The following is a 13,318-nucleotide window of genomic DNA, read 5'->3' as shown; positions in this document are numbered from 1 at the left end:
AACATGAATTATTATGACTTTTCATAAAAAATAGCCATCTGCTAGTTTAATCAAGAAAGGGTGTCTGTCAAAAAGATTTGCCATATTTATTCAATGATCTCATAGTTCAACTAGAGACTTCAGGCTGGAACAACAAATTATTATTTTCATTATCAATTAATTTGCTATCGAGGTCAATTATTTGTCAATAATGTCAGAAAATAGTGAACCATTTCTATCCCAGAGAAGCATGGTTCCTCTCCACATGGTGTGTGTGTGTGTGTGTTACCTGTGTAGCCACCAGGTGTGTGTAAAGGGAGTGTAGGTGCCGTGTTTGGTGGCGGTTCATCTGATGCAACATGGCCTTCTGGGAGAATGGACACCGTCTGTCTCATCCTGCCATCTAAAACACACACAGACACACAATTTGAGTAAATGTATATGACGAGACAGACAGAGACATTTCCGGAGGTAGTTTGGCACATTAACTTATTTGTGGCGCAAGTGTGTCTGGAAATACTTATGTATATAATCCTCCCTTTCTCCTATTTCATACCCATGAAAAAAGCCAGGAAAAGGGTCACTTATGAGGAATGAGACCAACATGTTCTACTGACAGTGAACACGCAATGTGTTAAACTCCTGTCTGTCTCTGCTCTGCTATCACAAACATTTAGATCAGCCTGTTTAGTTTGATGAATGATAACTGTAGGGCTACAGTAAGGTCTTATGGACACAGAGTAAGCAGAGTTCCTCATTGCTGCATAGCAACAGACTTGTTTTTCTCAGAAACACGTTCCATAATCTCCTCAATATCAGAACCTCTTCACGCTTTGAAAAGATGATCCAAAGAGCTTACTGGCAATAACATGTACTTTCATTGTCAACACCGATACACCAAACATCTTTCTCCGATAAAGAGGACTACATTTGTATTTCCCTCTGCAATAACAGGAGAAAGAATTAAGAACCAATTGGAAACAATATGGTAATGTTAGAAGATTCACATGATTAGTGTGCATTTTACAGAAATGTTTACAAGGCTGTGTCTATAAAAGCATTTTAATTTGATGGGTGACCTCTAGGCTGTGGCCTCTGTGTCACCTTTCATCTGTCCTCAAGGCTTTACTAGCTGTCCATCTGGTCAGACCCATACACACACTGTTTCCCATCCCAATACAAATCAGATTTTTAGACTTTCATGTTACAATGCTAGACCTAAATATAAATACCTTTAATGTAATTCATTGATCAAGCTTTGGCTTTAAGTTCCCACCCATGTTACCAATGTTTTTCCTCACTTGCTTGAGTTCAATAAAGAACCATAGCAGAAGAGATGCACTAATGGCCACTGCTTTTTATCTAATCATCTAAATCAAATCCTAAGAATGTCCACATTTGGCGGGATAAAAGGAATCCAGTTGCCAAATAAAACACGGTATCCATCTCTCACCGTGTCCCCTCCAGCAGATGGGAGCTCCTTTCACCAGCACGCCCTGGTTGTTCCTGTACAGATGGTGCTTCAAGTGCTTCTGTTTCTTGGGCTGGGTGTTGAGCTTCAGGTTAATGTGGTTGGAGAACTCAGTGAAATAGCGAAAGCCTTTCTCTCCGCAGCCCATACAGTTTCCTAAGAAGCCTGGAAGGTGAACACATGCGAAATGTAATGTTTTCAACAGGCTGCATTATATGTTTCTACAGTTGTACATCGAGCAATCTTGGTCCTGTAAAAAATGCATTGTCAACTACTTTAAAGGAATAGTGCACCATTAGTTTTATGAGTGATAGTATGTTTTGAATCTGGAGCGTCTGGGTTGCTGTTTCCCTATGTCTTAGGACTTGTTGCTAAGGTTGTCCCATCTCCTCTGTATTTGAACCACAGACCCAAGATGGAATATCTTAGTAAAGCTATTTACTAAAATGTTGAACATAAAGGAGTCCTAAAGGTTGACACTGTGACTTTTGATCAAACAGTGTTTCTCTGCGAGTCTCCTGCCTCACCTAGCAGTGCGTTGTGACCCCGCTCGTCTGGAAGGAAGCGGCGGTCCACGGCACACACCAGCAGGGTCTCCGGGAGGGAGGGGGACTTCACCCCCACCAACATGAACCCAGCGGACACATCCAAGGGATCTGATGCCAGCGAGGACAGACGCAGGTCCCGGCCTGCCTGACAGAAGCCTGTGGGAAGGAAAAGACAGGTATTTGGTAACTTTTCTTTTAAGATAACTTTAACTTATTACTTGTTAGACGCTTTTATCCAAAGCGACTTACATACTCAATACTGTGGGCAATCCCCACAGGAGCTGTTTGGGGTGAAGTGTCTTGCCCAGGGACACAACGACATGCTGACTACAGTGGGGTTTGAACCTGTGACCTCCTGATCCGAACACCAACGCACAACCCACTGCACCACACACTTCTTATTGTACATCAAGTAAGACGAGCAATGATATGCACGATGCAGACTGCTACTTTTCTGCTTCTATTGTCTCCTGGTGCAAGTAGTAACTGTAATGCAGTGCAGTAAGCAATGTGCATGATGTTTTCTTAGATCTTGTGTGTGTGTACAAACCATCTGTTGTGCAACATCCCTCAGGTGGGGTCTTCATCTGATAGGGTAGTGGAGGACTGTTAGACTCAGAGCCATCTTCATCGTCGTCATCGTCATTCTCTGTACGGCCTATTGGAATACACAAACAAATATTCATATTTTAATGACAAACAAGTGGATAAAGATTTAAGGAAATACACTATTTTGTTGAACATATTATCCACACCTTCTCTTTTGCATCGCTGCAACCCACCATTATGTGTCAATGGCTGCTCTGTCTCGAGGTAAAGCTGTGAGAAAACAGGTCGGGCCACCACGGTGTTGGACCTCAGCGATGCCTCAATGGAGTTATGGAGGACTTCCTCAAAGCGCGTGGTCCGCAGCTGGCCTGCATAGGAGTTCCCCATTGGTGTCCTGCAAAAAATATTCTGTTAACTTTGACCGGAGTATTTGACCACAATTACGTTGCATTGACTATTTAACAAGAGCTCAATGCGGTAAGTGTCTAATGAACTTTACAACAGTCAACCTTTCAAACCTTCAGGTATTCAAAGTATAGACTAACCAGCCCTTCTATTTACTGCATGATTTAGTATTTAAGTAGTTTCAGTTTGAGAAAGAAACAAGAAAAACTGAATAAATACCAGTCATATCTGACTAACTATGTCCTCTTAAGAAAGAAAAAATAATGAAATACACTCTGACAACTAAAGGATGCTGTTGGTCATAATAGTAAACACAAAGAAAATGAAATATTGAAAGTTTAAGCCCTCTGACAGAAGAAGAACACATGTACTGCTTTATATTGTCAAGTCTAAGCCTCACACACACACACACACACACACACACACACACACACACACACAACACACACACACACACACACACACACACACACACACACACACACCACACACACACACACACACACACACACACACACACACACACACACACACACACACACAACTGATGAGTGTTTTGTCTTTTTGTGATATGGACCTTGAGTCTGAAATAAAGATTGGAACACACACACACACACACACACACACACACACACACACACACACACACACACACACACACACACACACACACACACACACACACACACACACATTATGCACCGATGAATAGACACACACATTGAAATCCAGTGAAAGCACACCTCTTTCACATCTCTGGCACAGTAACACACACAGGCCCTTACACACACATTGAGAGTGGATGGCATCTGTCCAGACAGCATGCCATAAAATCAGCTGCTCTGACAGAGTCAGGACACCCTGACCTAGACGCTGCACACTGTTTTTCTCTCTGGTTCGCCTCTCCTCTGCTCTCCAACACAAGAGGAACACGCCAAAAAAGCAATTATTTGAAAGTAAAATGTGAAAATGTGCCCTGAATACTGTTGCGGTTCAACATGAAAAAATGAATACATTTGCTCTAAATAATTAGATTTATTGTTTTAGTCAATGTGTTCAGGTTTTTGTAGTTTTACATTTTCATTGTTCTTAAAATGTGTGTCTGAGGCTTTTGAAAAAAACAACTATTTAGAAGACTTAAAGGAGTGCTGTTCAAATGTTTTTCATTGTGTCATGAAAGCAACCGCCCGACAGATTAGATTTGAATAATAATGTGTTAGCAGTAACGCATGTCAATGCTGCAATAATGCCTCATTTTTAATAAGATGCTAAACAAACAAATGTGTAGTAAAAACAGACTAACCCAAAGCGGCATTGAGTGCTAAAAGAACTGGATCAGTGAGGAGGGAAATAACTGGATTGTAAACAGAAAACACCAACTTAATCCCCATCCTCTAAACCAGTGCTTCTCAAACTTTTTTCAGTAATACACCCCCTTTGAAACATTTTCTCAGCCAAGTACCCCTGACCGAACCCGAACATTTTTGATAGAAAAAGCCTATATAAATAATTACAATATAGTGATGTTCCATCAGTGTGTGATTTATTAACTCCTTCATGTAGGAATTACAACAAACTAAGGATATTTCAACAAGTTCTCCAACTCATACGACCAAATAGGTCGATTGTTCAAGCGCTTAATACGTCCTATAATTACGTTTTAAAGTTTTCGCCCTCTAGTGCTCCCGTTGAATGCAAACGTTACAGAGGGTCGTTTATTCACAAATAACCCTCTCTGTAAAATCCTAAATTGTAGGATAGTTTGGCCATTAAAACGCTTTTTGATTAGATTTCTAGCGAGAAATGTAGATTGTACTTTTAGAATCCACGTCCAGTCGATATATAGGATCTATAGTTTGATAGATATTACGAAGAGGATTTGAGGTTTCACCAGGAGAACGTGTATATGCGGCAGCCTCCATGTAAAGTTACGGGTTGAAAACAGTATTTCCGGTCTTGACGTTTTCATAATAAAACCAATGATCAAATGATTTAACAGTAATATCTTCAGTACTCATCAACTAAAAAACATCAGTTTATCCTTGTTAATTATATGACATTTATTGGTTTAAATTGTGTACAATGCTTTTGTGTTTTTCCCATAGGTTTTTCTCTTTTGATTCTGAGAGACACCTTTCTTTTTTCAGAGGTTTTGATAGGCTAAAACATCGATCGTTTTAGCCGCAATGCATGTCGGGATATGGTGTTTATGGGATATGAAATCGTAAAAACATTAAAAAAATAAAGTGTTCTTGCTTTTCTCTTTGGAAGTCATCACATAACGGCATTGTAATACACGGTTCGGCTGCATTAAATATTACATATCTGCCGTAGATATTTATTTATAGAGCCCTGATCAGAAGACCTTTTGACAAACTGGAAGAGATGCCGCCAAAACTGAATACGTGACGTGGATCATAAATATATCAACAATTAAACAACATCTTCCATTTCTTTTCACACAATACGTCTCCTTGCAGTATCAACACTCATTCGGCTGACCTTTATATTTGATCCAATTAGTAGATAGTCTGTATTTACACCATAAGGGTGCACAGCTGATAGAAAGGGACTTTTTTGTAGTTTTTAAAGATATTACTGATTTTCTGAACTACCTTTCCAACTCCTCATGCAGTTGACTGTTACAGGTCTATACAGGTTCATGGTACAATGCATAAGCTTCAAATCGAGAGACTGAAACTGTATTTTCCTTTACCGTTCTGTTTTAATTTCACAATAAAGTTAATAGTCATATTATGTTTGATATTATTATGTTTTATTAACTACACCACTGGTTTTTTAACCCGCACCGCCTAGTGGTTAAAGCACGTTATTGAATGTTGTTGTTCAATACGTTTTATTTGATGAAAACATTTAAATATTAAGAGTAGCCTACATACAAAATTGAGTTTAGTGCAGGACGTCCACAGATATTAACAGGAGGATGTGCAAAACAGACAAACTAATAAGGCTTTATTTAAACATTAAATAATACTTTAAGTTAAGGTCTTCTTTTGAATAAGAAAAAAATGTTGGGGATATCCACAAATAAATATTAAGTCTGACAAAGAACTTAACGTCTAATATATTGCATAGTTTATTTTGGCACTTGACAATCACCTTCCGTGAATTTGACTCTGGTGTAACTAAAGTCTGATTTAAGGGTTGTTTATATTTCACATCATTAATCAGAATCTGCAAAGTAACTAAAATAAATGTAATGGAGTAAAAATGCCAGTTTAACCTCTGAATTGTAGTGGAGTAGAACAAAGTAGTATGCTGCTGTAACAAAAACATTTCCCAACTTGGGACCCGTCCAATTCCAGTTTTGGAAAGTCTGCCGTGGTTCCATTCCATTTCATTGAGCTGTTTGACACTCAGTGTAACCTTGTCGCACTGCCACTCCAACATCCAATCACAGGGCTTTATGACTAATCACGGGGTTTGTAAAGCAAGACGGATGTTGTAGTCCCAAACGATAGCTGGGGATTCTGGGGTAGTGTAGTGTCTTCGGAAAACTGGAGTGTCTAAACTCCTAAAAAACTATTTGTTTCTCTGAATCGAAGGTTAAAAACACAAAAGCATTGTACACGATTTAAACCAATCAATATTGTGTAATGAACAAGGATAAACTGATGTTTTTTAGTGGATGAGTAATGCAGATATCACTGTGTAATCATTTGACAGTGAGGGGAATATATCCGGTTTATTATGAAAACTTCGAGACCGGAAAAACTGTTTTCACCCACGTTAACTTTACATGGAAGCTGCATACACGTTATCCTGGCGAGACCTCAAATCATTTTCGTAATATCTATCAAACTATAGATCCTACACATGGACTGGATGTGGATTCTAAGAGCACAATATACACTTCTCGCCAGAAATCGAATCAAAAGAATTTTAATGGCCAAACCATTTCACAATTTAGGATTTTTCCAGAGAGGGTTATTTGTGAATAAACGTCCCTCCGGAGCGTTTGCAATGAACAGGCCGGGAATATGTTGTTTCTTACACGACCACTAGAGCACCTCTAGTGGTCGTGTAAGAAACAACATACACTTTAAAACGTGTCTCTGGGTCGTAATAAGGGCATGAACAATCGGCCTATATGGTCGTTTTTTGTAAACAGATTTTTAAGTAATATATGTTTAAACCAATGAACAAAATGATATATTATGCAAAAACTATAAAATACAATACACAAATATTATAATGAATCCACTGTGGTGCCTGATATGCAACTATACCAGCCGGAACCCCATGCATACAAGAAAACAGCATTACATTAGCAGTCTCTACTGTAGTGACCACAATGCATGAAAGGGTTAAAATAAAAACACCTGCGTTGTAACTGAAAAAAAAGTGAAATTATAAACAAACTATGTAATAACACTACACTGACACTATTTAGGAGTAACAGGTCCTCAGCGATCGTGTACGGCTTTGTGGTTTTAGCGATGAACAGTGACACCGCATACGATGCCTCCAGTGCTTTGGCTGATTGTGGAGGTACTGACTGATAAACTGTGTAGCATGAACTCCTTGACATGCAACCTGAAGGTCATCTTAACGAAAAGACAACATAGTCAGATTACAGACTTAGAGCTGTTTGGGTCTTACATTAGATTTAAGCAGGATCACAGCTTTCCTTTCAAATCAGTCACAATGAAGATTTTCTCTGTTTCATAACATGAGTCTCGGAACCAACACATTTACGGCAAAGACAAAGACAATATCAGTCAAACAAAAGCATTTTGATATGATTTTAAGGCACAGGTTTAGATGGACGAGCTAACCGTACAAAGCTGCCTGAAGGGATGAATTGCAACTCTTGACAACTATACCTTTCATATTATATATTTAATTCAAAAAGTATGTAGCCTTTAACAGCGAGCCAAGTAAGTAATTAACACTGCTAGAAAACCCCAAAAATGTGGCGAAGCCTGCGAGCTAGTTCAGGCAGTCAACTCGAGCACCCAATGATACATTAACATGGGACGCACCTCGTCCCTCTAACAACCAACCAAACACATTCTCCTAAACATGCCGCTCTATTTAAGCTGCCAGGTCTTCCTGCCTCTGCCTCGCTATGCTGCTGCTGCTGCTGCTGCTGTTCCCTTGCTATGGCTACATTCATGTTCCTGCTGGCGTGTTTCATGTTGCTGCTGCTTGCCTGCCCCACCACCCCTGCTCCACCCCAGCTTCCACCTGTAGGCTCGGGGGATAGTTATATAATCATCACTCAATGTTCTTTGTAAATTCTGTGGAGTGATGAGGCCCGAGTCTAGACGCCAACACACACACACACACACACACACACACACCACACACACACACACACACACACACACACACACACACACACACACACACACACACACACCACACACACACACACACACACACCACACACACACACACACACACACACACACACCACACACACACATTGTGCCAAAGTTAACAACTCACATATTAAGAACACGTGAGTTGTTGTTGAACTGTCTTTATTTTTTTGGCTTTCTGCATGACCACAGATTTGAATAACTTTGTTATTGTTCCTATTGTGCAATAAGATGGGGGCAAACCAAGGATATCAAAAGCAAAAAAGTCAACCTAAAATTGAAAAAGTGTTGTTAATATTTATGAATTAAAAAAAAGTAACATCCACATTTTTGGTAATAACAACTCACCCTTAGGGAGCATACTTTGGCATTAATCTTTGCAAAAAACCTAAGCGCAGCCACACTGGTTAGCTACATCTGCATGGTATCAAACAATGTTCCACATGATTATCCTGACGTTTTTTTCTTATTTATATATTTTTCTCCTCTTGAAATTCAAGCTGGGAATGGACACACTCTTTTTCTCACCTTACCAGCCACCTTCTGCTTCCACACTTTCATATGTAAAGAAGTGGTGCAGACTTTTAGAGCCTTGCACCACTTTGTAGAGACAAAAAGCTCTGTCATAACACAGCCGGCGCTGAGAGGAAGTAATCACACCTTCTACCAAAGAGCACACTGATCTGTTTACAACCAGAGGAAGAGGAGACAGGGAGGGAAACAGGGAGAAGATGAAAGCAGAGAGGTGTATTCCATATTTTATTGAATCTCCACCAAAATCCTAAATCTATGACCAACTGTCAAGTAAAATAAGTAATATAACACATACTGTAAGTCTTACCGGTAATCTGAAGCCATGTTTTCATTGGATGGTTGCTATTCCTCTGTCTCACATTTCAAAAAGTGTCTTGTGTGGACTTTAAGATATTTGGACAACACTTTTCTGCAGGTATTGATAGAGGATACAGAAGATGCAGGAGTTTATAAGGTCCTTATAATATAAAAATGTGCTTTCAAATCTAGGGGCTGTAAGGAGGCACAAAGAAGCACCTAGTGCTGTGCACATTGTGTTGTTCAGACAAAATGCCAATTCAAAATGTGGCTGCATGTGCACTCTCCCAGTGTTGTTCCACCCCAATGTTTATTAAAGAATAACTCTTCTTAACAAACCAAAAGAGCCATTGCACTTTAAAGAAGACATGTATCAGAGATGAGAGAAATACGCTGAATGTAAAACTTTTAATGAAGCTTTGTTGATCTTTTCTCCTCCCCCTCCTTCCTCTCTCCCTGACATGGACGTGGGAGATCCTTTCATCTCCCCCCTCCTCTTCTTCTCTGCCTGTCCTTCTTTCGCCCTGGGGAGAGACACACTATTGTAGTGTTTAATGACCCCTTGGACCCCTTTCCCACCACCACCCTCAAACACACAACCTCACACATACAAACCTGTAGTTAGGATCCCTTTAAACTCTGAGCCCCATTCTACAATTCCACAAGCTATAGTACCACTACAACAGTATTTCAGCCCTTTTAAGGAGTTTCTACTATAATAAGACTGATTGATTAACTGTCAAAACAATACTGTTGATGTACCATAAACGTTTTAAAATACATTTAACTTTCTTAACCTGCATTGAATAAGTGTAATTCTAAAAAATAAAGACATAGGATAATTTATTATCATCTATTTGTATGCTACCAACAATATCTTATCTGAATAATACACTGGTAAGATATGCAATGTACTGGTTCATGCTACGAGAATACATTTGGGAGGAGGACTTTGCATTTTGCCCTGCTCAGATCATGCTAATACATGCACCCACATAAATCCTCTCACAGTTCTCAGGCCACTGATGTATTAGTTTGAGGGACGTCTCATGACCGCAAGGTCAAAGGTGAGTCCAAATAACAATGTATAAGTAAGACTTTGATGTGGGCTATACTTCTAATACATATTACTCACACACACACACACACACACACACACACACACACACACCACACACACACACACACACACACACACACACACACACACACACACACACACACACCTACGCACCCACCGCTCTCCCATGGGCTCAGGCTCAGTGGACACAAAGGCTTGTCTTGTGGGGTGAAAGGTCATCCTGGGAGAGGTCAGATAAGAACCCAGGCTCTTTCTCTGTTGGCCAGGCCCACACCAGTCTACACACCAAACACAAGTGGCATCCCTGCTATTCTCTCTTTCTTTTCAGGCCGACAAGCTGAGTTGCACTCTTCACCTCCACCATGCACCGTCCATAGCAGATCACATTACACAATCAGACGCACACTCACTCACTCACTCACTCACACACACACAACACACACACACCACACACACACACACACACACACACACCCACACACACCACACACACACACACACACCCACAACACACACACACACACACACACACACCACACACACACACACACACACACACACACACATTTGCCAAAGTTAACAGTTAATCCAATGCATTCGTTTCAATTGTGGCAATTTGTGGAAAAACAATATCATCAAAATCTTGAGTGTTAGGTTTTTTTGTGTGAAGAGAGAGATACATATCTATAGATATATATGATATAGAGAGACATAGAGATATTCTAGATATAGAGAGAATATATATATATATATATCTATATAGAGATATAATAGGCAGAGCAATGTCAGCTGGTCATCTCTTATTAGAGGAGAAAAGGTCCAGCTTTGCAGATGCTCTGTAATTACTGACCCATAGCCAAACACATATGCAAAGGGATGTCAGCTGTACACACACAAACACACAACCACACAAGCAGACCGTCAGATGAGCTAATCACTGACCAGTGACCCATATCAAATGCTCTCATTCACAGTTGTCTCAACAGACACTGGATCGATGGCCAGCTCGCCAACTGGCCAACTGTTCAGCCAGCCATTCAGCTTGACATCCACACACTCATCCACACACTGAGCCGCTCCACCACTCAGCGGAAGGGTCAAACGGCAAGAACCCTCTTACTCATCATTTAGAAACAAACAATGAGTTCTCTCTATACATGCCATTACAAACTGTGAAGCTGATGTGCAATCTTTAAAATGTAAATTCCGTACATGGGAAACACACACTGTCTTCTACGAGCTACAGTGAGACAACACATACTGTATGTCTCTCTTCTGCAGAACACTCAGTGTGTCTACTTACAGAATACAGTCTGCCAGAGTTTGTCTGGAAGGCACAGGTGAGGTCCAACTTCTTGTAAATGCAATGCCTGCTCTGCCTGTTGCTTTGCTATCTCGCTCCACGTCCTTGAGCAACTTTTTCTTCTTCTCTCTTATCTTGCATAACACCAGGGGAACTTGTGTTGTCTACAGGCGTGCAAACTGACTGGAAATGTACGTTGGTATGGATTTCAAATTTTCCAATGACAACCTAAACTAATGTGATGTGAGATATTCACATATCAACTTGGCATTAAATGTTATAGCAGCCTCAGAAGCCAGTAAATGCAACACACCGTGTACACACAACAACTACAGCCACATCATTAAAAGAAAATAAGAGGATCTATTATAGAAATGTATGTACAAATATCAAATTGTAACACATTTCCAATACATCAGTTTTCGTGTTGAAACACTTTTTGGAAAAAATGAACCTATTCGGGTATTTTGTTGTGTTACATAATACCAAGTAGATAAAAATAGCTACACCATTTCAAATGTCTCTTTCGTTGCAGCCCAACATTGCTTTAATCGTTCAATTAATTTAGTATAACTTTTTTGGGAAAACAAGAAATTATTTGAAGAGCTGCATTTGAATATCGGTTAAGGCTTTGAGTCAAATAGGTACTGTATAACATTACTTTATATTACATAACAAAGAAAAAGACCAGGTAGAAATGATCTATAGCTTTGAAATAGTTACACATTGGAGAAGCGTGTTAACCGTTTACAACTAGTTAAAGATGAACCCTAATTATAGGAATGAACATGCAGACTTTGGAGGATATAAACGGATTCCCAGGTAATTCGAAAACTCCACGTTAAAGTATATACGAAGGAAAAGCACTTTAAAGCATGGCGATTGAAGATAAACATGATCAAAGTGTGAAAGACACATACGTAGGCTACCATATTTTCCAGCACAATAGCCTCATTAAACAAAACTATTATGCAGTGCCATAGTTTTTGCACATTTGAAGCATATTTTTTCCTGCATCAGCAACAACTGAACAAACAGTGAAGGACTGTTTTTCATCACCAACAAACAGGGAGGCTAACGTGCTCTACCTGCAGAAAAAACTACGGTAAAACCAACAATGAAAAAACAACATTAAAAGAACTTACCTCTATAACCCAGCGGGAGAAGCAGAGTAACTAATTATTCATGAAAAGCCTGGAAGTTGATCCAACGTGCTGTCACCATGTCTTCGGCGCGAGGACCTACGGGGGACTGGGTGTCGCGCGTGTCATCACCTCTGATCCACCAGAGAGTAAAGGTCCCTCCCCCCTTCCTAGGAAAAATGGTATGGTCCGAGCCGCGGATGACCACTGAACTGCGTTTTTCCCAGTCTATGGTTTTTCCCCAAAACAAATTCAAAGGTATTTACTATTGTAAATCATGTCACAGTCACATGTAGCGAAAAATACACCTGTGGAAAGAAATGTCATCTATACAAATGTAAAATCAGATAGTCCTAACTCTAGAAGTAGAAAGCTAATCTATGACTGTGTGATTCTCACAGGTTTAATAAAGCCTAGGCCTATACCTCGTGTTGTAAGCTTCCTCATATAAAACATGTAAAACGCATTGTTGAAATATGGCGTTACAAAGTCAGACCATCCTGAAAACGTATATCTCCCCACAAGACGTGGAAGATGCAACTTGAATCCGGGCACGCAGTCCTACAATCTCAAATAACATTGAATTCCCTCCAATTTAGGCTACGGTAGACATAAGTCAAACAGAACTATTTATTTATTATTGTGCATCCCTTTTAACTAT

At 39.9% G+C, this 13,318-nt stretch overlaps 1 protein-coding gene across 2 annotated transcripts in view; it reads right to left on the bottom strand.

Annotated features, from left to right (window-relative positions):
• The window catches only part of greb1 (growth regulating estrogen receptor binding 1), a 30,209-nt gene extending 17,462 nt beyond the window's left edge, over positions 1-12,747 (bottom strand). The window contains exons 1-6 of one of the 2 annotated variants that reach the window (XM_034075739.2): positions 12,661-12,747; positions 2,754-2,941; positions 2,549-2,656; positions 1,978-2,154; positions 1,433-1,615; positions 269-382 (exon numbers count right to left, since the gene is read on the bottom strand). In XM_034075739.2, coding sequence (XP_033931630.1) covers positions 269-382; positions 1,433-1,615; positions 1,978-2,154; positions 2,549-2,656; positions 2,754-2,934 — 763 coding nt within the window. In that variant the 5' untranslated portion in view covers positions 2,935-2,941; positions 12,661-12,747. The remainder of the gene's footprint in view (positions 1-268; positions 383-1,432; positions 1,616-1,977; positions 2,155-2,548; positions 2,657-2,753; positions 2,942-12,660) is intronic. The other variant, XM_034075747.2, reaches the window with a different exon arrangement.
• Between the last annotated feature and the right edge of the window lie 571 nt (positions 12,748-13,318).

The sequence above is a fragment of the Pseudochaenichthys georgianus genome, chromosome 3 (genome assembly GCF_902827115.2).
Source record: "Pseudochaenichthys georgianus chromosome 3, fPseGeo1.2, whole genome shotgun sequence".
NCBI classification, from domain to species: domain Eukaryota; kingdom Metazoa; phylum Chordata; class Actinopteri; order Perciformes; family Channichthyidae; genus Pseudochaenichthys; species Pseudochaenichthys georgianus.
Note: the sequence above shows the minus strand (reverse complement) of the source record. Positions and strands in the feature narration are given on the sequence as shown.